The following is a 22,706-nucleotide window of genomic DNA, read 5'->3' as shown; positions in this document are numbered from 1 at the left end:
TAATCACATGGTCTAAAATTCTCTATTCGGATTTTTGGGACATGAAAACCCAAACAGCACTCAAATACTCACAATATCCTTGCTATGGAATGCGCCATGCTGTTTTGAGAATTCTGTACCATGAGGTCCTGTAAGCTTTGTTTAGTTGGAAGTATAGATTGAACAGATCTGCTTTCCTGCATTTTAATGGCTATACCATAATAGTTTGAAAGCATGACTTTTAACTATTGCACAAATTATTTTGTTTTGTTTTGGCAAATGTATAAGTTTAATTACAAGCAGGCGCCTCCAATATTTTATTAACTTGCTTCACTGTAAATGTAATTAATTATTGTCTTCAACATTTGCTCATTTTTTTTACTGGCAAATAACTTAGAATGCAAGTTTCTGAATAAGTTAATAGTCTGGTGTTAACATAAATAAGGATAATCAGACATTTCATGTTGCTCTGCAGTGATGCAACATATAATGATTGCAACCTGATCTAGCAGGAGGAAGGAACTTTGAAGATTTGGGCATTACGTAGACCAAATATTAGGTATTTGTGTCGCCAGTTCCAAATTACCATTGGTAATTTTTGATTTTGAGGTTTCTAGCCTACTCTGTATAATAATTCAAAATCACCATTTAAATCATCCAGCAATTTAAATTATGATAGGAAAATTCCAGTGTTAAATTACTGCACTTTAAAAAAGAAACTGAACTACGAGAAGTGGATAGTGGTTCATATGAGCGTGCATACGAAGTGGTTCATATGAGCATGCATATGAAGTGGTTCATATGAGCATGCATATGAAGTGGTTCATATGAGCGTGCATATGAAGTGGTTCATATGAGCGTGCATATGAAGTGGTTCATATGAGCGTGCATACAAAGTGGTTCATATGAGCGTGCATACAAAGTGGTTCATATGAGCGTGCATACAAAGTGGTTCATATGAGCGTGCATACAAAGTGGTTCATATGAGCGTGCATACAAAGTGGTTCATATGAGCGTGCATACAAAGTGGTTCATATGAGCGTGCATACAAAGTGGTTCATATGAGCGTGCATACAAAGTAGTTCATATGAGCGTGCATACAAAGTGGTTCATATGAGCGTGCATACAAAGTGGTTCATATGAGCGTGCATACAAAGTGGTTCATATGAGCGTGCATACAAAGTGGTTCATATGAGCGTGCATACAAAGTGGTTCATATGAGCGTGCATACAAAGTGGTTCACATGAGCGTGCATACAAAGTGGTTCACATGAGCGTGCATACAAAGTGGTTCACATGAGCGTGCATACGAAGTGGTTCACATGAGCGTGCATACGAAGTGGTTCACATGAGCGTGCATACGAAGTGGTTCACATGAGCGTGCATACGAAGTGGTTCACATGAGCGTGCATACGAAGTGGTTCACAGGAGCGTGCATACGAAGTGGTTCACAGGAGCGTGCATACGAAGTGGTTCACAGGAGCGTGCATACGAAGTGGTTCACAGGAGCGTGCATACGAAGTGGTTCACAGGAGCGTGCATACGAAGTGGTTCACAGGAGCGTGCATACGAAGTGGTTCACAGGAGCGTGCATACGAAGTGGTTCACAGGAGCGTGCATACGAAGTGGTTCACAGGAGCGTGCATACGAAGTGGTTCACAGGAGCGTGCATACGAAGTGGTTCACAGGAGCGTGCATACGAAGTGGTTCACAGGAGCGTGCATACGAAGTGGTTCACAGGAGCGTGCATACGAAGTGGTTCACAGGAGCGTGCATACGAAGTGGTTCACAGGAGCGTGCATACGAAGTGGTTCACAGGAGCGTGCATACGAAGTGGTTCACAGGAGCGTGCATACGAAGTGGTTCACAGGAGCGTGCATACGAAGTGGTTCACAGGAGCGTGCATACGAAGTGGTTCACAGGAGCGTGCATACGAAGTGGTTCACAGGAGCGTGCATACGAAGTGGTTCACAGGAGCGTGCATACGAAGTGGTTCACAGGAGCGTGCATACGAAGTGGTTCACAGGAGCGTGCATACGAAGTGGTTCACAGGAGCGTGCATACGAAGTGGTTCACAGGAGCGTGCATACGAAGTGGTTCACAGGAGCGTGCATACGAAGTGGTTCACAGGAGCATGTATAACATTTTCAATGTCACGTAGGTGCCTGGCATTTAATTCTTGATAAACAAGAGGTTGAACATTTTGTAAGGGGTAGGTGAGAAGAAGAAGGTACGGTTACAGTCAGATCAACCATGGGCAGCACAGTGGCACAGTGGTTAGCATTTCTGCTTCACGGCGCCGAGGTCCCCGGTTCGATCCTGGCCTTGGGTCAGTGTCCGTGTAGAGTTTGCACATTCTCCCTGTGTTTGCGTGGGTTTCACGCCCACAACCCAAAGATGTGCGGGGTAGGTGAATTGGCCACACTAAATTGCCCCTTAATTGGAAAAAATGAATTGAGTACTCAAAATTTAAAAAAAAAAGATCTGCCATGATATTGAATGGCAGAGCAAACTCGAGGGATCAGTGATCTACTCTTAATTTGTATGTTCCTGTGATAGACGAAACGTAACACATTTGCAGCAGCCCTGTGCATGGAGAACTGACCATTGCATGCTATTTGTATCTTGAAGTTTGGAATGCTGAGTGAAAGCACTTAAAGAGCCGCTGGTAACAGATCTTCAATGGCAGAGTATTCAGTGTTACCGATTTCATGATTGGTTGTTTTGTGCTACTGCTTAAAAAGTTTCCTGTTTGTATCTTTGAGTGCTAAATCTAAAGTCTCCTCAAAATCAAGATGCATCTCTTAGTTAGCTGAGGTTTTCATACCAAAAATTGAAATCTTATGTTATGCTTTTGGGTGAAGATTTGTATCTGTGAGGAACTCTATGCGAAATTGAGTATTTGGAAATAGTAGAGTGAGTAAGCAAGCGAGATTTAGGCAAATGTCCAGGGAACAGTGTTCATCAAATAAGATAATTGAGAAATATAGATCATTCTTGGGCTGCCCCATAGGATCGAGGATGACTTGCTTCCAATAGGGTTTGATGGGTTCTGAAGGGTTCGATGTGTTCTGAGATGGCTGAAATTCCACTGGAGACTTAACAAATGCGGGGAAAATGTCACTTGAAAAGTTAAATAGATGAGATTTACATGTTCTCTCTGATGCCCCTATTTTGACTCTGCATGCTCATCGCCCCAACGATGTATTGCGATGTGTTTGGTGCCTTCCTGAATAAATCTTCTCTATTTTGGTCAGTCACAAGCCAGGGACTTTCATTGGAAATGAAAGACAACTATGTGGAAATGACAAATGGAGCTAAGTTAAATATTAACGGGTAAAGCAGTGTTATAGCAATGAATGATACTTAATTGGGAGTTCAGGACAAATGTATTCCATAAAAATTGAAGCAAGTAGCTCCGAATTAGAAATCATGAATAACTGAAGAGGTGAGGATAAAATTGAATCTTAAAAGAAACCTATATAAAAGGCGTACCAGTTCATTAAAAAAATTCCTTCCTTTATTGAGTTTGAACAGAAAGTTACGACAATTGGAAAGATAAAAAGAGAAATGTGAAATAGAAATGTTAGTGCATATTAAAAGAAGTTTTATGGACACATAACAATACAGGATGAGCAAGATAAACTCATCCATTCAGTATCATTTGTATATGTTTCCTCAATTTTCACTGAAAAAGAGAAAATGACAGCAATAAAAGCTCAGAAGAGTATTACAACACCTGAAATGGAAGGAAGACTATTCTAAGCAAACTTAAAAGGGACAAAAATTTGGTCCAATGGATACTCATGGAGAGATAGCAGAGGTACCTGTATCTATGTTAAAATTCAATAAAGGAATAGTGTCAAAGGACTGGCAAACAGCAAATTAATTCCGAGCTTCAGAGAGGTCTTGTGTGGCAGTTGACTTGGCATCAGTGATAGAAAATATGCTAGAATATTTGCCAAAAAGTGATAACATCTGGAGATAGAGTATAATGATTTTTGATAAGTTAGCTCTGATTTCCAAAAAGAAGGTAATGTTTAACCAGTCTGATTGAATTCTTTGAAAAAATAACAGCAAGAGCAGGCAAAGGCGAATCAATGGAAGTGATGTACATGAATCCTCAGAAGGCTTTTGTTAGCGAATCCCTGATAAAAGTACCCCTGATAAAAGTAGGATGTAGGGCGGGTGAATGAGCTATATCATGGTCATTTTCTCAGGCCATAGCCATTTGAGGGTCTGACATGATTCCACACACCTGTGACGTATGGAGGATGCCATATTGGTAAAGGTAAGATGGGCATTGTGCTTTACTCATTTCTGAAGCTGGCATTCCGACTAGCCAAGGAGCCTGATAGCTGCTTCTGATTTCTGCCACAATTTTGTTTTTCTTGAGGAAGCCAGTCGGGGGGGTGGAAGCAGGAGGCCATGATTTTCTTTCATCAGCTATTTGGAAGTTCAGTTTCTTGAACAGCTGCACACAGTTACTGTGAGCAAAGCAATATTTAGATATAGCTGCATCGAAAATTCACCTATTGCAGCATAAAGCTGCTAGTGTGAATTATTGACTGCAGTGCAGACTTTTCAATAGATGAAATGTAATGTTTGGTTTCTGGTAAAGAATGAACTGTCTTTTAAATTGATTTATAACTTGTGCAACCTGTTCACATCATGGGGGAGGGGGGGATGATGGATTAGTACTAACAAAGTATTCAAGTTCTTTGGGTACTATAGTCACTTTCATTATCTTTCTGAAAAAACTGAACGGTGAAAACTATGATTATGATAAACAATTATTTTTAAATTCCATGTTTTTGTATGAGGCATCTAATTAAATGGGTTTGAGAGAAAGTGATCTAACCTCTGCTCTTTCCCCTAGATTTTGTCAATCTGAGTGTTTTCAGCGCAAACCAAGAATATTCCTGTTCAGCTGGGTCTCTCCACCAGTAGGCCAACCTCTAGAATTGTTGCTATTTGTGCTTTTCATGTCTTTGACTTCCGCTAATCTCAATTTCAGTTGTGGCTGAGTTGGTGATGTTCTCACCCAAATCACCAGATTCTGGGTTCAGGTCCCACTCCCGCTTGAAAAATCTAGCAAGTCAAATCACCATCATCCCAGAGGACCATAGGAGAGAAGGAGGGGGGGGGGTGCTGCTGACTGGTGGTGATTTAACCTGAGGATCACCACATGTCAAGTGAGGGACAAGGTTGAGAAAGCGGGGCCTTCATGAATAACCTTAGCCAGTAGGGGAATTGAACCCGTGCTGTTGACCTTGCTCTGCATCACAAAGCAGCTATCCAGCCAACAGAGCTGACAGTTGCCACCCCCTGCAGTTGAGATTGTGTACTCCAGCCTCTGGACAGGACTTGAACAGACACCACCAGCTCCAACACCTTTTTGTGAGGTGAGAGTGTAGCCACTACTGCTGAATGTCTCTGAAACCTGACCATGGTGGGGGCAGGGAATGGCTCCCGAGATTTTGCTCTGCTCGCATCGTGCATGGCAAATGGGTCCTGTAGGCTGAATGGTTAACGGCTGATTTAACTGAACTGTTGTATACTTGGATGCAAGTTCCACATACAAGGGCTGTGATGGTCTGGCACTGGTGTGAGGACCATTTGGGTTGCTGTAACTGGCACAACACTGTGTGTTCTGGATAGAAATTTCGGAGATTTTTGCTTTAATACTAAACTCCTGGTCATGTTCGGTTTGGTTTGTGGTCTCCTTACATGGTGGATTATATAAAAACCAAAGGAAAGGATCAAAGGAAGTCATCTAGAATGGCCCCAAGCGTTAAAAACCTTTTATTTATTATGATAAACTTAGAGCTGGGCTTTTTAAAGACCTTTTGCCTCTTTCCAGGAAATGACACAACCTTGATGAGCACCAGCCGCAGATGTAGGTTGTGCAGCAATTATTTGCTGATTGTTCCTCCAACATCCAGTGCTTGGCTCAACAATAACATGGCAATTTGATGGAAAGTTCAATCTGAGTTAAGCAAAACTACATTAAGGTTACAAAAAATAAAACTGCTAATGCAAAAATTTGTCTTTCATGACTAAGAGGAGAAACCTGGCTAGATGCAGTATCCATCGTGCTACCTTTCTTTTTTGGAAGACTGCATAAATTAGCCTTAATTCTGTATGCGCCATAGCCTTGCCTGTGCTTTGATCCACAAAGTCCATGTTGAATACAAGTACCAAGGTCTTAAATGCTGTTTAATCCTTCTGTGATTTCCCTTTCTGAACCGTGTTGTCATTTGCAAAATGATCTTTTTTTCCTTTGTACGCCTCAGTACAAATGCAGAATTTAGCCATCATTTGCTGAATCCGACTTCCTGGAGCACGCGATGAACAGTGTAGAATTTGTGTGTTTATTGGCAGCTTGATACGATTTTTGAGTCTTCCTGTGTTCTAAATAGCCACAAAAGGAACATTTGAGGCCTATTATTTTTTTCTTAAAAGTAAATGCTTTAAATATTCATAGGATGCAGAATTCCAGTAAAATAGCCAAGCACATGAGATGTGTATATTAATCTAAACCACTAGCAGCAAAAAAACTTTTCACATGTATATTAGAAACATCAGACTTGCGAGCAGGAGAAGGCCATTCACCCCTTCGACCCTGCTCTGCCATTCGATAAATTTATGGCTGATCAGATTGTGGTCTCAACTGCACACTCCTGCCAGCCCCCATAAACCATGGCTCCCTTGTCTATCAAAAAATCTATCTTTGCTCTCTCTCTCTCTCTCCCTTTCTCTCCGCCCCTTTTCACATTCTCTCGCTCTGGCCCCCCCTCTCTCTCTCGTTCTCTCGCTCTGCCCACCCCTCCCTCGTGATCTCTCACTCGGCTTTCTGCATCTCCCCCCCGTTTGGAAGCAACGTTCCCTCCAACCCTTGCAAATCCTCACTGCCACTCCTTCTCGTGAATGTTAATTTTAATGTAAGTGTGCTTGTAAGAGCTCCTTATGTTCTTGATGTTAACTGCTTATTATTGATCCTTTTTAAACACGTCAAAATGAGTCTCTTTCCACTTGTTCAGTTAAAATCTCATGTTTTACAAATGTTATGTATAAAGTGTTCAAAATTAAATATTCAAGATTTCTCTTCTGTCCCTCTCACAAAATACTTCATTTAGAAGCACTCACTGCTGCAGATGAGCTATTTTTTCTTCCCTGATTGTAAATTGAAGGAAATAGTTGGATTTCTATTACAGTATTTTTTTTTGTAGGACATTCTGTTTTTATGCTTGGCTTATTACTTATAATACCAATGAAAGCTAATGCAAGGGTCCCTGAAAAATTTTGTAGGGTCGTCCAAGTTACCAATGCGCTGAAGCCTTATCCGGTAGCCCCAGGTTTGAAATTTATGTTTAGGCTGTTAGTAGCTCATTGCTTCTGCCCATTCATCTCAAGACATCATGCCATGGCCTGAAAACTGAATTTATTTTTTGAACATCATCTCACCAACAACACACGTTTTGGTTTTCTGCTAGACATTTCGCTTTCACAATTTAAAGACGGTGTCACATCTGCCATTGCCGTTTTTTTGATTAGAGCTTCGGGCACAATTGTGTTTTCAATTCCTGCACCGGGTCTTTAGCTAACTCCCAAGTCTTGATTCAGTGATACTGTAAGTTGTAGGAATGCCATCCCAGGTGCTGAGGGTAATTATTTGGCACCTTTTAGCTGCTTTACCCTCAAAGCAAAATTTAGACAAGATCAGAGACGGGAGGAATTCTCAAAATGGCAGGTTTTTCCCCCCCTTATTTCCTTGCTCATGGCGTTGTTTCTTGTTGACATGAACGGAACTAGTGTCTCAAGGATTAAAATCATCACATCAACTCCTTTTTCAATTTATCAGTAGGTAAGAATGAGCCTGTTGAAATTTCCGTGATGAACTCTCTTGAGTAGAATCTAATTAGGTTACCAACATAATTAGTTGCTGGGGTTTGGACCCTCAAGGAATTATCAGGCTCTTGCCGTCATGTTTTACCTGAGTATTGAGAAATATTTTACCTGGCACTGATTTAATCAGGCCTACAAAGTGAATCGTTTTTAAAATTTAGGCTGGATGTAGTAGTGAATGTAGTTTGGCCATTTCGTATAAACTAAAACGTAGTGTATAGACTTCATGATACTGCCTCCAAGATCTTAAGTATTTCTGTTTTTACTAAAATGGATTCCAGCAACCGCTGAAGCGGTACTCCCCCTCCTACAAGGTTCATGTCTAAGCATCACTGAATTGTCCAGGCGAAGGTGGCTCCCGATTCTTCACTGCTTTTCATAAAGAACAATTTGTATTTATATAGTTCCTTTAACATGGTTAAATATCCCAAGATGCTTCATAGAAGGTCGACAAAATGCTTGGTTACAGTGCAGGGAGATTTAATAGGCTGAGCGTTGTCCTTGAACATTGTCTAACGTGGAGAAGGAAACGGGATCTTCTACGTGAGCCCAGTTACATCTGAGCAGCATTCGGTTTGGGACAAAAATGGGCAAATGTGAAAAAAATCATCAAAGCATATTTTTTAAATAAATTTGTATTTTTAATGGATGGCGCGCACTACTTTTATTAGATTGTGATATATACAGTCTTGTTGAATATTGAGACGGAGAAGTGCCAATAAAGGACATTTTTTTTTCAGCAGTAGTTCTTGTCAATAGGTAAGAGGGGCTATTTAAGGAAATGATTATATGATCAACTCTAACTAGACCACAATGTGGCATCACTTGGGTGCAGCATGATGGCACAGTGGTTAGTACTTCTGCCTTACGGCGCCGAGGTTCAATCCCAGCTGGAGATTCCACATTCTCCGTGTTTGCAAGGGTTTCGCTCCCACAACCTAAAGGTGTACAGGGTAGGTGGGTTGGCCACGCTAAATTGCCCCTTAATTGGAAAAAATGAATTGGGTACTCAAATATTTTTTTAAATTAATGTTGCATCACTTGCGTAGTCCTACATGATTGATTGTAGCTGCTTTTGATGAGGCTCAAGAACACAATTTGTATTTAAAAGCATCTATGGGGAAAGCTTCAGCAGTTCCAAATAGGTTTCCAGGGATTTTGCCATGAAATGTGACCACGTGGAACAGCAGCAATAAATGCCAGAAGAGACGGGCACTGAGGCAGTGGAAACCCGATTGGCTGCCGAGTTATTGATTTGAATTCCAAAGGAGTAGTTCAGACAGCTTTAATCGTTTATCTGGATTGGCCAAGACAGGATGGAAGGGTTTTGTTTTACAAGCTCCATTGAAATCTTTATTTGAAAAAAAAAACAGAATTTCTGTTTTTAAATCGCAAGTTTCCTAGGTATTGGCTACAGATACAGAAAGCCATTGTACTTGGTCGCATTCATTTTATGAATAATGGTTCACTACCTGCACTGACCAGTACTAAACTTTAGTTGGCTTGTTTATATCCTAGATGGGTGTCCAGCAGAATATGTCAGTCTCTGGTACTTGCAGTGCAGCCAATTACAGGCAGGTGTCATAAGGGAATCCCTCCCAGCTCCGTTCAGGGCAAGTTGGCAAGACAATAATGATGCAGTAAATTTTGTTTCTGTTCAGTATTTACAGCGGTACAACCCACTTGTATATTTTCAATAAAGCTTTGATTTTAGAAAAACTGCAACATATAAGTCAGGCTTATGGATTTATTGATCATTAGGCATACAGTAAACAATTGTGGGACCTTTTATTAGTAAAGTTTGCTGTTCTGTTTAGTTTACCTAGCCTGAACCTGGAAGCATTGCCCGGTCTACCAACTTGTAAAATGAGGACAAAATACTTCAGCAGAACCTATGGCTTTTCTTTGTGTTAAGGGCCCATGGGATGTCTGCGCACGCATCTTTGAAGGCAACACAAGTTGAGAAGACTTTATACAGCAAAGGATTGCACACTTTTTTTAAAGTAGAGGCATAGAGCCCAAAAGCAAGGACCACAATGAGAACTAGGAGCAGAAGCAGCCCGTTTTGGACTTTGAACCTACTCTGCTATCCCTGGCTGATCTGAATTTGGACCCTTGACTAACTAGTTGATCAAAAATCTGTCTAACTCGGCCTTGAATATATTCTTATGACCCAGCCCCATTTATCTTTGTGAAAGAGTATTCCAGAGACTAACAGGCTTATGAGGCAAGAAATTCCTCCACGCACGTTTGCTTAACAAAATACTGGGTAGGGCGCAGTGCCCAATTCTGGACATCGCACCGTGGCAGCGAATTAACACCATTTGAAAGAGTGCAGAAGATACTTTTACTAGGAATGAGGGACTTCAGATCTGTGGAAGAACTGGAGTTGCTTTCCTTTGAACCCTGGGGCAGCAGGGTAGCATGGTGGTTAGCATAAATGCTTCACAGCTCCAGGGTCCCAGGTTCGATTCCCGGCTGGGTCACTGTCTGTGTGGAGTCTGCACGTCCTCCCCCTGTGTGCGTGGGTTTCCTCCCACAGTCCAAAGATGTGCGGGTTAGGTGGATTGGCCATGCTAAATTGCCCGTAGTGTCCTCATAAAAGTAAGGTTAACGGGGGGGTTGTTGGGTTACGGGTATAGGGTGGATACGTGGGTTTGAGTAGGGTGATCATGGCTCGGCACAACATTGAGGGCCGAAGGGCCTGTTCTGTGCTGTACTGTTCTATGTTCTATGAAACGGTTTAGGGAAGATTTATTAGAGGTGTTCTGAAATGGTTTTGATAGAGTAAATGGGGGAAGATTGTTTCCTATAGATAGTATGGTCGCTTTCAAGAGGATATAAATTTGAGATAATTAGCAACAAAAAGATCAGAGGGGCACAAGGAAAAAGCACTTTATGCAGTTAATTATGAAGATCTGGAATGCAGTGGCTATCACGGAAACTAATCACTTTACTGAGCCTTAAAACCAACTATTCAGTTATTTACTGTCCCATGAGCCTTGTAGTTTTTATTTTCAGCGAGCTTACAAAATCCTTCCTCTTTGACACACACTGAATGCTCACTCCTGTTTGCTCCGGTGTTACTGGATCATTGACATTGAGCAATAGCAAAGCTTTATCATCATCCCTTTCTTTTCAATTTAACTTTCACCCTCTTTAATCCATCACTTTAGGGGTCGTAAAGCCGGAGTGTGTTTGTGTGTGTGTCTCACAAGTAACCAAAATTAAACTGAAACCATGTTATTTTTATTTCTATATGCACACACACTGAATTGTTCATAACACAAGCTGTGATACGTCCATTGACCCACTCGCTATACATTGTATAGAACCATTGATCGCTATAGATTGCATAGAACCATTGATCGCTAGAGTGATGCAAGATTTTTTTTAAAAATTGTAAATAAAACGTTATTCATTACCTTCACTATTTAAAATAAATGATTTCCCTACAAGGCCTCAGCCTGCTGCAAATCCTTCGCTTTGCCAGGCCCACATTTCAGCTTCCACCCAAGAAAGTATAGGCCTGACACGTAGGGGCTGGAGATCATAAGCCAGAGACTGAGATAATTATACATTATCTTCATCTGATCTTTGTGTATGTGGGAGACTTTGAGTTTAATTTGTGGTAAGTGTATGAGAATAAATAGCATTCATGTTTAAACGCTCAAAAGGCTTGCTGCTGGAATTGTTTAATTAGGACCCAACTTAGAGGGTCATCACAAAAACATACTGATCATGGTGCAGTAAGGGAATATAAATATTCTGGCGGTGGCATTGTAATTTACTTGTTTATCAAGCTTCTCACCGAGAAATATTTTGTAGACGTAAGTTATTGTTTTACTTGGTTTCTTACTACACTAAAATGGTCAGCCAATCAGCAGGAACAGCAGATGCATTTGATTGTGTTGAGGGTCCCACATGGATACTGATGCTCAAGTCACTGATTAACATGAGCAGTCAGTTGTGACGACTGGCAGTTCAGAGTTTTGCATCTATTATTGATGGTGATAAGTTCTCAAACCTAAATTAATTACCAACATGGAAAATGTTTATGCTGTGCAGAAGGATGATAAGCAAGAGGGTGAATGCCAGTTGAGTGGAAGCAGCGAGCAAATGGTGGTTGAGGAACTGGTTCCCACTCTAACCATATTGTGTGTGATTGCTGACAACTTGACCATTGTTCCCGATGGAGCTCTTTCTGCTTCAAATAGAGTCCAAGCTTTGAAGCCAAATGTGCTGCCAGCAAGAAGCAAACTACAATTATTGCTTATTTGGTGAAATAACTGTACTTTGCTTTGCGCAGCTTGTACAGTACATGCCTTTTAGTAAATTGTTGTTTTGATGTTTTTCCACTTTTTCCTCTAGTGCTCTTGCACCTTAGTGTGATGCTTTACTAAAACCCATGAAACATGGCTTATTTGCACCTCCAGCTAGTTCAAATTACTGACTCCTCAAACAAGACTTGCATATGTGTAGAACAATTCACGGCCTCAAACTATTTGAAACCATTTCATTGCCAATGAAGTACTTTTTGAAATGTAATCGGACTTGGAGTGTAGGGAAATTTTGATACAGAAAAGTTCTATAAAACGTAATGGAGATCATGACTAGATGACCTATTTTTCATGCGTTGGTTGAAGGATAGATTTTGGTCACCTCACCAAATAGTACCATGGGAAAGGTTCATATTCTGCAAGTGAGATTAATAAATAAATCTACTCTACCTCAGTTCATCACATGAGTACCCCAAGTCAGAATGCCAGGCTGAAATTTCTGCCAACGTAATGCTAGAAGTGGCAATGTTTGCTGATGAATGCGCAACATTCCACACCATTCTAACTCCTCTGTTACTGAAATCAATCCATGCCTGCATGGAGCAAGACCTAGATGCCTTTCAAATCACCTGCAGTGACATTCAACTGCATTACCATCGCTGAATTCCCCATCACCACCACCATCCAAGGGGCAATCACCGTTGTCGAGAAATATTAATGCACCAGTCACTTAAAGGCTCTAGCTACAAGAGCAGGACAAAGGTTGGGTATTCTGGCCAAAGCTTGCCCACCATCTACAAGGCAGACGTCACACATGATGGAATGCTTTCCTCTTTCCTGGATAGGAGTGCAGCTCCAACAGCACAAGCTCAACACCACCTGAGACAGCCCACCACTTACCATCAGATAATGGGTGAACGATGAGAACTATGCGGGCACCAGGACCATTATGGAGCAGTCCACCAGAGTTCCAATGTAATGCTTTCACTGCCTGGACTGCCAATACCATCTGCCGGTGGTGCTTCATGTCAGATAGTAAGCTGAAGGTGAGGTTGGAGTTGAGAATGGCTGTAATGTGGGAAAATGTCATCATCCTCTATGTTCTTGGCCATGGCTCGGTTGCATCTAGCAGCCATCCTGTTGATGCTCAGGAACTGCATGTCTACCTCATCAGATCTACTCTGCTTTTTGCTGCTATCATCCTTGTCTAGGTGCTGGTGTTGCACTGTTTGGTTAATGTACCTGCCACACTGAATAGTAAAGGTATGTGGAGGGTGAGAAAGGTGGGTCTGAGACTCCTGTCTTTGAAGTTGTGTGAGGCTGAAGTGAAGCGCCTGAATGCTTGGGACTGTTGCTGGGTGAGTGATGTGGGTGTGGTGCATTGAATAGTGAGAGATTGATGCGGTGGATAGGGGATGTCATGTGGTGATTCTGATTTGACCTCCTGCATGAGGCAACTGAACCTCTTGCAACAGTGCTGCCTTGGGTCTAGACTCCAGTAATTGATCTCTCTAGCCATCTAGTTTCCTTTTGGAGGGTATTCCTCAAAGACCTCCTGGCAGAAGCATGACCACTCCTGGCAAATGGTATCGCGCAGGACCACATAGTGCCATATCCTTGAGCCTGAAAATCCTCTCTTCCCTGACACTCCCATTTGTTCAGCTTCTTCTTGCAGCCACTTGTACTACAGGTGGTCGATCCCTTTTAAGAAGGCACCTGCTGCCTGTAAGAGGTGCAGGTTAGGTTAGCTGGAACATTTGCTTGGGCCCCTGTGAAGTATTCAGCCATCCATCAACAAAGGTCATGTTCGGCTGAACATTACAATTATGCAGATGAGGATGAAGACTCTGCTGCCTGCACCAACAGGACTTGGTGTAGGCAGATTACAAAATACACTTCTGATGCCCAAAACAGGAGGAAACTCTTTTTTTAGCCCTTAATTTCTTGCTGCAAATCAAATGAACAACTTGCAATTATGGTTTTGAAAAGTCAGGGATTTTTTAAAATAAAAGCCACAATCAATGCAACTCGAGAAAACCTGTAAGGTTTGCTCTTCATTTCAGTAACATTCTGTAGGAATCTAGCAAATATACATTTCATTTATTTTACACTCCATTGCTATTTTCATATCAAGCTGCTTGATGTGTGACAAAAATCTAATTTGTCTTATTGTGCAAATGATATCCATTTCAGAAAGTGCTTGGAATTTAAAAAAATGTATTTTTGTTTTACAGAGGCAGTCGGTCTCCACAACAAAGATGCCATGGCCTGAAGAATTCTATCTTGAACAGTCTTCTGAGAATAATGAGCCCATTGAGTCTGGAAATTGGCCAGTTGATGATGACGATTATGATAATTCTGGATCAGGCTCAGGTAAGTTGATAGCAACACTGCCATTTCCTTTTTTTTTGGGCAAGGTAAAAACTAAAAACAGATGTTGAAAGTTTTTTTTCTCATCAGTTTTTATGGAAGAAACCAGGGGGCATCTTTATTACTGGTGGAAGATCAAGAGGCAGGGAAGAAATCTTCAAACCGAACACTAATGTGAAAATGTCATCATTCTCTAGTTCTGGGCCATGCGAGATACAATCGGCTCGGTTGCAGCCATCCCCATGATGCACAGAACCATCTCTCCCTGGACCTGGTGACCTGCATCCTAGAGTATTGATGTGGCTGTAGATCTTTTGGTTGTAGTCTTCCAAAATTCCAGATGGGAAAACTGCAGATGTGCAACATCTCTATTCAGGAAAGGGAAGGGGCCAAAAGCAGGAAAACTATCAGCCTGTTAGCCTAACACTTCCACCATTGAAAAATTAGTAGCAATCGTAATAAGTGGAGTCAAATGATTTTATGAAAGGAAAATAGAGTTTGGCTAATTTATTAAAGTTCTTCGAGATTGCAGCAAGCAGGGTGAATAAAGGCGAACCAGAGGCTGTAAACAAGCAGGATGAATAAAGGAGAACCGGGGGGGGGGGGGTGTAGTGTATGTGAATTTCCAAAAAATATTCAATGAGGTGCCACATTAAACATGTACACAAAATAAGAGCTCAGCTTGTGGTGTTGGGAGTGATGTATTAACATGATAGAGGATTGGCTAACTGGAAAGGGAGAGTGTGGTCGAGTGGGTAATTTTCAAATTGACCAACTACTTAATGGGGTTCCACCGGTATCTGTTGGGGCCTCAGCTGTTTACCATCTATATTAGTGACTTGGATGTTAAGAGCCAAAATTTTATGACACCACAAAAATAGGTGGGAAAGAAAATGGTGGATAAAATGTGCAAAGAGATTGAGATAGATTAAGTGAATTGGGCAAAAATTTGGCAGATGGTATGTAATGTTGGAAAATGTGAGATTATCCACTTTAGGAAGAATAGAACTGCAGAATATTATTTAAATGGAGAAAGACTGAAGAATGCTGTAGCACAGAGGGATGTTCCTATAAATGAGTCACGATGTAAGAATGTGGTACAGTAATTCAGAAGGCAAATTAAGCATTAGAATTTATTGCAAGGGCTGTGGAATTTAAAAGTAGGGAAATCCCACCAGAGCATTGGTAATATAACACCGAGTATTGCAAAAAAAATTGCCCTTTTGTTTAAGCAGGAATATACTTACATTGGAGGCAGTTCAGAGAAGCTTCACTAGTTTGATTCCTGTGATGAACGTGTTGCCTTGAGTGGCAAGATTGTGCCAGTTGGGTCTGTACTCATTGGAGTTTAGAAGAATGAGAGGTATCCCTATTGAAACATATGATCCTGAGGGGACTTGACAGGTTTCCGACCGCTGCAAAGGCTGAAGGGAGGCTGCAATCAGCCGAAGGACGGGCTAAGGCTTGGTTGAGGGGCCTGGGTAAACATGACCAACTACCAGTTATATTTAAATTGAGCTTCGAATTGCACTGTCAGTCTGATGCAAATAAGTTAATAGAAATTTTGCAAGCCATTTTGGGTCCACCCGTGACCTTTTCAGGACATTCGTGAAGGGGTGGTGGAGGGGGTAGTTAATATCGAAGCACTCTTTCCTGATCCATGTCTTATAATTATCCCAATAGAGCCAAAACTGTTCATTTTAGTAGATGAACCAAAAGTTCATCATTTACAATTCGTGAAAATATGGCAGAAATGCTTTGATTCGGTAAATAGTTGACTTGTCAAAGCTGTCGAAGAGTATTTTTTCTGCAGACCAAATTCTTTCAAGCCAAGTTAAAATAAAGAGGAATGTAAGTATCAGTTACCCCCATCATTTTTTAATCGTTGCAGATACACCAATATATCTTTGTGCAAAACTAAAAATTATGTACTTTCCAAATTGTTACAGTCATTATTTAACTTTGACCTCTGAGACAGCAATTTTATACGATTATTAAATCCTGTTAGGTCTGTGGTCATAAATTGCAACACACTGGACAATTTCAAGATGCAGTGTTTGCAATTAATCTGATACTTTGGAGAAAATTTCGAATTTCAAACTTCACTGTTAAATAACAAAATGTAAACACTCTCTTCCCCAAACCTTCCACCTACTGAATTAGGTTTGATCATCATGCTTCTGTTCATGCAATTTAATTTGTCACCTCAGCTTATTTAAGAGTTTCACAGGCCATCTTGCTCCACATCTCCTCCTTGTTCACATACTGGACACTTTTATAAAAAATTTTTTTAAAAATTAATTAAGTAATTAATTAATTAATTAAAAAAACAACAACCTATGCTTTAAAATGTTTTGCAATATGCATTTCTGAGAATGATTAATCTTTTCTCTCATTAACTCCAAGCTCTTGGATTCTTACTGTCCTTGAACAGTCAATTGTGGTTTCATCCCACACCCATAAGTGGGCGGGCTAGATAGCATCAATTTTAAAATATTGAAACCAGTGAAATGGCCCAGGACACCAGACATGCTGGTGCTGCAGAGAGCGAGTTCCCAAGCATTTTGGGAGACCATAAAATGGCTTCTCTTGCAACATAATGCTGTTTTTGAACACTTTTTTTTTTTTAGACAGTTGGAATGGTAGTAGATAGAGGAGCAATGTATGTTATTAGGCCATTCCCCCACGCCGAAAAAGCACATTTATCATGGCAGGGAGGCGCCCCACACACCCCTTCTGTGTAAGAGTAGAAACTCTTAACTTTGTGGAATCAGAGACCCAAAGTGAGAAGACATGTTTACAGAGAGTTGGATCACCAATCATCCAGGGAGGTTGATCTTGACGTATGCATTGGCTAGAGTTGGGACAGGCATTTTTAACAGGCGCTCTGCTGGTTCTCTGCTCCTCACTGTAAGTGGGTGAAGACTGAACTGATCTTGTATGCTGAGGATTAATATTTTCCATGAGATAAAAGCACCAAGTATATTAGATTAGGGTGGACGTCGGCTCTGAAACTCTGTGGGAAATCTGTGTGAATTGTTAAATCTGTTGGTCAGTTGACATTCTGTTTTTAAAAGAAAAGTGTTACCTTATTGACTTAACATCTGTAATTTTCTTGAAAGCTGGCATTTGTTTCATTTTCTTTCAATGTTGACTTGTTTATATTCCTACGAAGATGGCAAATATTAACTTGTGATATTTTGAAGGGAGGACAAGTTCATAAGCGTTCAGCGTCCTGGGCTTTACAAATAGGAAAGAATGCAAAAGCAGGGAAGGTACCATAAACCTTTTTATGAAACACTCATTATTCCACAGCTAATTCAGGAAGGATGTTGGTGTAGAAGGTTTCAAGGGATGCAGGACATCCAATTGTGTAGAGAAATTGGATTATTGTCCTTGGAGCAGAAAATATTCCCAATATCGTTCAGAATTCCTGGATCTGCAATATTTTGTACTAGGGTTGGGGTGGGTGGGGAGAGACTTCATAAAAATGTTCAAAATGGTGAGCGGTTTTGCTTGTGCAGATGAGGAGAAACGTCCCACCAGTAGAATGTCAGTAAGTGGAGGACAGATATAAGATATTTGTCAAAAAATCCAGGGGAAATGAGAATTCTGTTCTCCACCAGAGTTATGATCTGAAACGCTGTGCCTGGAAAGGTGGCCGAAGCAATACTTTTAAAAAGAGGAAATTTGCAGAGCTTTGGTGAAGGAGTAGGAGAGTGTGACAGTTGGAGAGTCGGAACTGGCTCAATGGTGAAATGGCCTCCTGTCCTGTAAGGTTCTACGAGTAACCGAATTGGAACTTCTGACTGCAATGTCTGTAGGTTTTTCTCATCTACCAATATCATCATTCCAGAAATTAGCAAGATGATATTGAAGAAAAATGACTTCTAACCTTTAAATCTGCATGGCATGCAAGAAGTTCCCATTGAATGTGTGCTTTGACCTGACATGCAAGCATCAAGAAGTTCAATTTGTAACCAAAAAAATTCTTGTGCTCGTGCTGGATTTTGCAAAATAACTAATTTCTGTCTATTTTCCATACAACTTGGCTCTGTCTCAACAACACGAGTGGAATTTTTTTTCACATAGAATTTACAGTGCAGAAGGAGGCCATTCGGTGCATCTGCACCGACACTTGGAAAGAGCACCCTATTTAAGACCACGCCTCCACCCTATCCCAGTAACCCCACCTAACCTTTTTGGACATTAAGTGCAATTTAGCACGGCCAATCCACCTAACCTGCACATCTTTGGAATGTGGGAGGAAACCAGAGCACCCAGAGGAAACACGGGGAGGATGTGCAGACTCCACACAGGCAGTGATCCAAACTGGGAATCGAACCTGGGACCCTGGAGTTGTGAAGCAACTGTGCTAACCGTGCTGCCCGTATATTGTACTTCTAACTTAACCCCACAGGAAGTTGACTCCAAGGGGTTTGGAAAAATTAACTGAAATATTTTAGCGGCCTGACTTTAATTCGCAGCTTGATGTGTCAAATCATCAGATAATTTAATTGTGTTTCAGTGGCTTAGGTAAAAAAAATTAGGCCATGGTGTATTTGGGAAATGAACAGTGTGGGATTAATCAGGCAGTGTGGTGTAGCACATGTATGCCAACGACCATTATAGGAATGGACAACTGTGATGGGTAGATGCTTGTCCTGATGCTATCAGAATCAGAATCAAACGTTCACTCTTCATTAGCAATCATTTCTGATCATGGACTGGCTGACAGGTCTGTCAAGTCTACCACCTGTGTGCAAATCGGAATATTCCTTTTTAAAATAAAAATTGCAATTTATTTCTCAGACGTTTACCTCCACATATGCAATGAAACAAAGGAGTAAGTGAGTGTTCCGTTCTTAATTAATTACACAAAAAATAATTAATGGCAGAATCATAAAATCAGACAATTCATGGTAAAGCGTTCACTCCATTTACACTGACACTCATATGAAATGTTTGCAACATGTGGATCGCATTCCAATTAGGACATCCTCAGGTTAGCTATGTTCCCCTTGCAGTCCTGTGCATTAGTTTCAGCTTTCTCACTGCCCTACACACTGTTCTGGTCAGTTTTCAGGTCACTTTAAATAGTTCTTTATACCTTCCGCTTAGCATTAATACTTATTAGTATTAATAGCATTAATACTATTCAGCAAAGATAACCATCATTCCATTAAAACTCAGTATTGAAGAACATTAGGAATTTGCTGCAACACAATTGAGTTGTTTAAAAGACAAGTTTATGCTGGTACTATGAGTAAACATACACAACTGCATACACCTATCTACCGATTCGCGTGAACTAATACTGTATACTGAAAGAAGTAAACATCGCTAAGAGCGAATAAACAACATTACGACAATTAATGCTTTTCTTTAGCCTCATTAACAACATCAGAACCATATTTTGTATGCCTGCGTATACACTAATGTCGATGTTAACATTGCAATGTGACCATTGAATGTTTTGATTTTCAGCTAACTACTTTAAAATATTGCTTTAAAAAAATATTGCTCTGTTTATTGTACTAGCCAATTCGTAATCAGTTATCCACTTTCAAATTTAACTTTTGAGGGTATAAAGAGATTTTTTTTTTTTTTGACTCATGCTGAGATTACTTTTCTCTTTCATAGGGAATTTTGAAACTGAGATACAGGTGGTCACCTATAATCCTGCACAAATGAACCCAGACATCAAACCAACTGGTAGTGCACCAAGATCAGTAACTATGGGAGTAGAGCCAACTACACAAAAGAAATTGAGCAGAAAACCTGTCCGAACAGAGGCAAGTAAATGAAACTTATTAAAAAGTACATTACACACCTGAAAAGGTACCTTTCAAAAATGCTTCACTGTACTTTGTGAGAGCAGTCCATTTTCTTTTTGTCATTCTGTGGTCATGTACTGCAGGAAAATATGTTTATAATGAAAGATCCTAGCTCATATTTTTTTCTCGCTCCTACCCGCCCTTTTTCCATACCGCATTACAGTACCACACAATACACTTTACTAAATAAACTATGGCAAAGTGAGTGTTTTGAGCAAGTGAATTTTGTAGTCCATCTGAAATTGTCTTTCTGCTCCCTTTTTTGGAATTTACATGGTTTTTTGCATTGCTTTTCCCTTGCAGACAACTGTCGACACCCCAGAGAAAGAGAAACCAAAGGTTATAGACTTTGTTATTGAAAAGCCAACAATCAATACTGATAATGACGTATCTGCAGAAAAACATTCAGAAAGCCTTTTCCAGAGAACAGAAGTGCTTGCAGGTAAATGGCAGCTTTGTATTTTTCTCATAACAGAATCATAGAATGCCATAAAGTTACTAACTGAATTATATTGAAGGGTGCTTGTGGTTATAAATTTTGCATTTAAGACAAAACTACTTCAGCGATCATTTTTATAGATTGTAAACCAATTCGTTTGGTGGAGCAGTGATGTGTACTTTTACACGCACAACCATCTTCAGCTGCTTCATCAATGACCTTCCTTCCAACATAAAAGTCAGATGTGGGGATGTTCGCTATTGCACAATGTTCAGCGCCATTCGTGACTCAGTCACTGAAGTAGTCCACGTGCAAATGCAGACTTGGATAATATCCAGACTTGGGCTAATAAGTGACAAATAATGGCAATGACCATCTCCAATAAGAGAGAATCAAACCATTGCCCCTTGACATTCAAAGATATTACCATCAATAAACATCCTGGGGGTTACCATTGAGCAGAAACTGAACTGGACTAGCCATATAAATACTATGGCCACAAAAGCAGGTTAGAGGCTAGGAATCCTGTGGTGGGTAACTCCCCACCTGACTCCAAAGCCCGCCCACCACCTACAACGCATAAGTCAGGATACTCCTCACTTCCCTCGATGAGTGCAGCCAACAAGACTCTGGAAGCTCTATACCATCCAGGATGAAGCAGCCCGCTTAATTGGCGCCTCTTCCACAAATATTCACTCCCACCACCACCGAAGCACAGAATATGTATCATCTACAAGGTGCACTACCAGAACTTAACCAGGCTCCTGAGGCAGCACCTTCAAAACCCATGACCACTGCCATCGAGAAGGACACATGGGCAGTAGATACATGGGAACAACCATCATCTGAAAGTTCCCATCCAAGTCACTCACCATCCTGACTTAGAAATGTATTGCCGTTCCTTCACTGTCAGTAGGTCAAAGTCCTGGAACTCCCTCCCTAATAGCACAGTGGGTGGACCTACACCATTGCAGTGGTTCAAGAAGGCAGCTCACCACCATCTTCTCAAGGGAAATTAGGGATGGGCAACAAATGCTGACCTTGCCAGCAAAGCCCATATAAATGATTTTTTAAAAGCCATACACACCCACAAACATATGTTTTAGGGGCAGGAATAGCCCATTCGACCCCTCAAGCCTACTCTGCCATTTGATAAGACTGCGGTTGATCTGATTGTGGTCTCTAGTCTAATTTTTGTCTACCCCTTTGCTTCCCTTAATCAAGAATCTAACTCCATTTTAAAAATGCTCATTGGCCCTGTCTTCCTGTACTTTGGGGAAGAGAATTCCATATCCTAAAGATCCTCCAAGAAAAAGTTTCTACTGCTCCGCCTTAAATGGGAGACCCCTTATTTTTGAACTGCCAATAGTTCTAATATCCGTCACGATGGAAAACACCCATGAATGAATTTTTAAAAGGGGCTGTGGGCATTACTGGCTAGCCCAGAATTTATTGCCCTTAATTGCTCTTGAGAAGGCGGTGTTATGCTGTCGTCTTAAACCACGGAGTGTGGTGTACGTACACCCACAGAGTTTTTAGGGAGGGAATTCCATGATTTTCATACAATGGTGGTGAAGGAACAGTGATTTAATTCCAAATCAGGATGGTGTGTGGCTTTGAGGGGAACTTGAAGGTAGTGCATCTGCTGGTCTGCCCGTGGCCTTTTAGGTGGTAGAGGTCATGGGTTTGGAAGGCACAGTCAAAGGAGCTTTGGTGATTTGTTGTGGTACATCTTGTAGGGTGCTTATAGTAGAGGTTTCAGTGACGGTATTGTCCTTGAATTACATGGGGAGATGGTTAGATTCTCTCTCGTCTCCGATGGTCATTGTTTGACACTAGTGTGGTGTTGATATTAATTGCCACTTACCAACCCAAGTCTGAATGTTGTCCAGGT

The 22,706-nt window shown here is 40.9% G+C and overlaps 1 protein-coding gene across 1 annotated transcript in view; it reads left to right on the top strand.

The window, feature by feature from the left end:
* The window catches only part of sdc2 (syndecan 2), a 106,408-nt gene that overhangs the window by 78,408 nt on the left and 5,294 nt on the right, over positions 1-22,706 (top strand). The window contains exons 3-5 of the mRNA XM_038808966.1: positions 14,401-14,539; positions 20,180-20,331; positions 20,677-20,815. Of these exons, the coding sequence (XP_038664894.1) occupies positions 14,401-14,539; positions 20,180-20,331; positions 20,677-20,815 (430 nt within the window). The remainder of the gene's footprint in view (positions 1-14,400; positions 14,540-20,179; positions 20,332-20,676; positions 20,816-22,706) is intronic.

The sequence above is a fragment of the Scyliorhinus canicula genome, chromosome 10 (assembly GCF_902713615.1).
Source record: "Scyliorhinus canicula chromosome 10, sScyCan1.1, whole genome shotgun sequence".
NCBI lineage: Eukaryota > Metazoa > Chordata > Chondrichthyes > Carcharhiniformes > Scyliorhinidae > Scyliorhinus > Scyliorhinus canicula.
The sequence above is the reverse complement of the archived record's forward strand: the minus strand, read 5'-3'. Positions and strand labels throughout refer to the sequence as shown.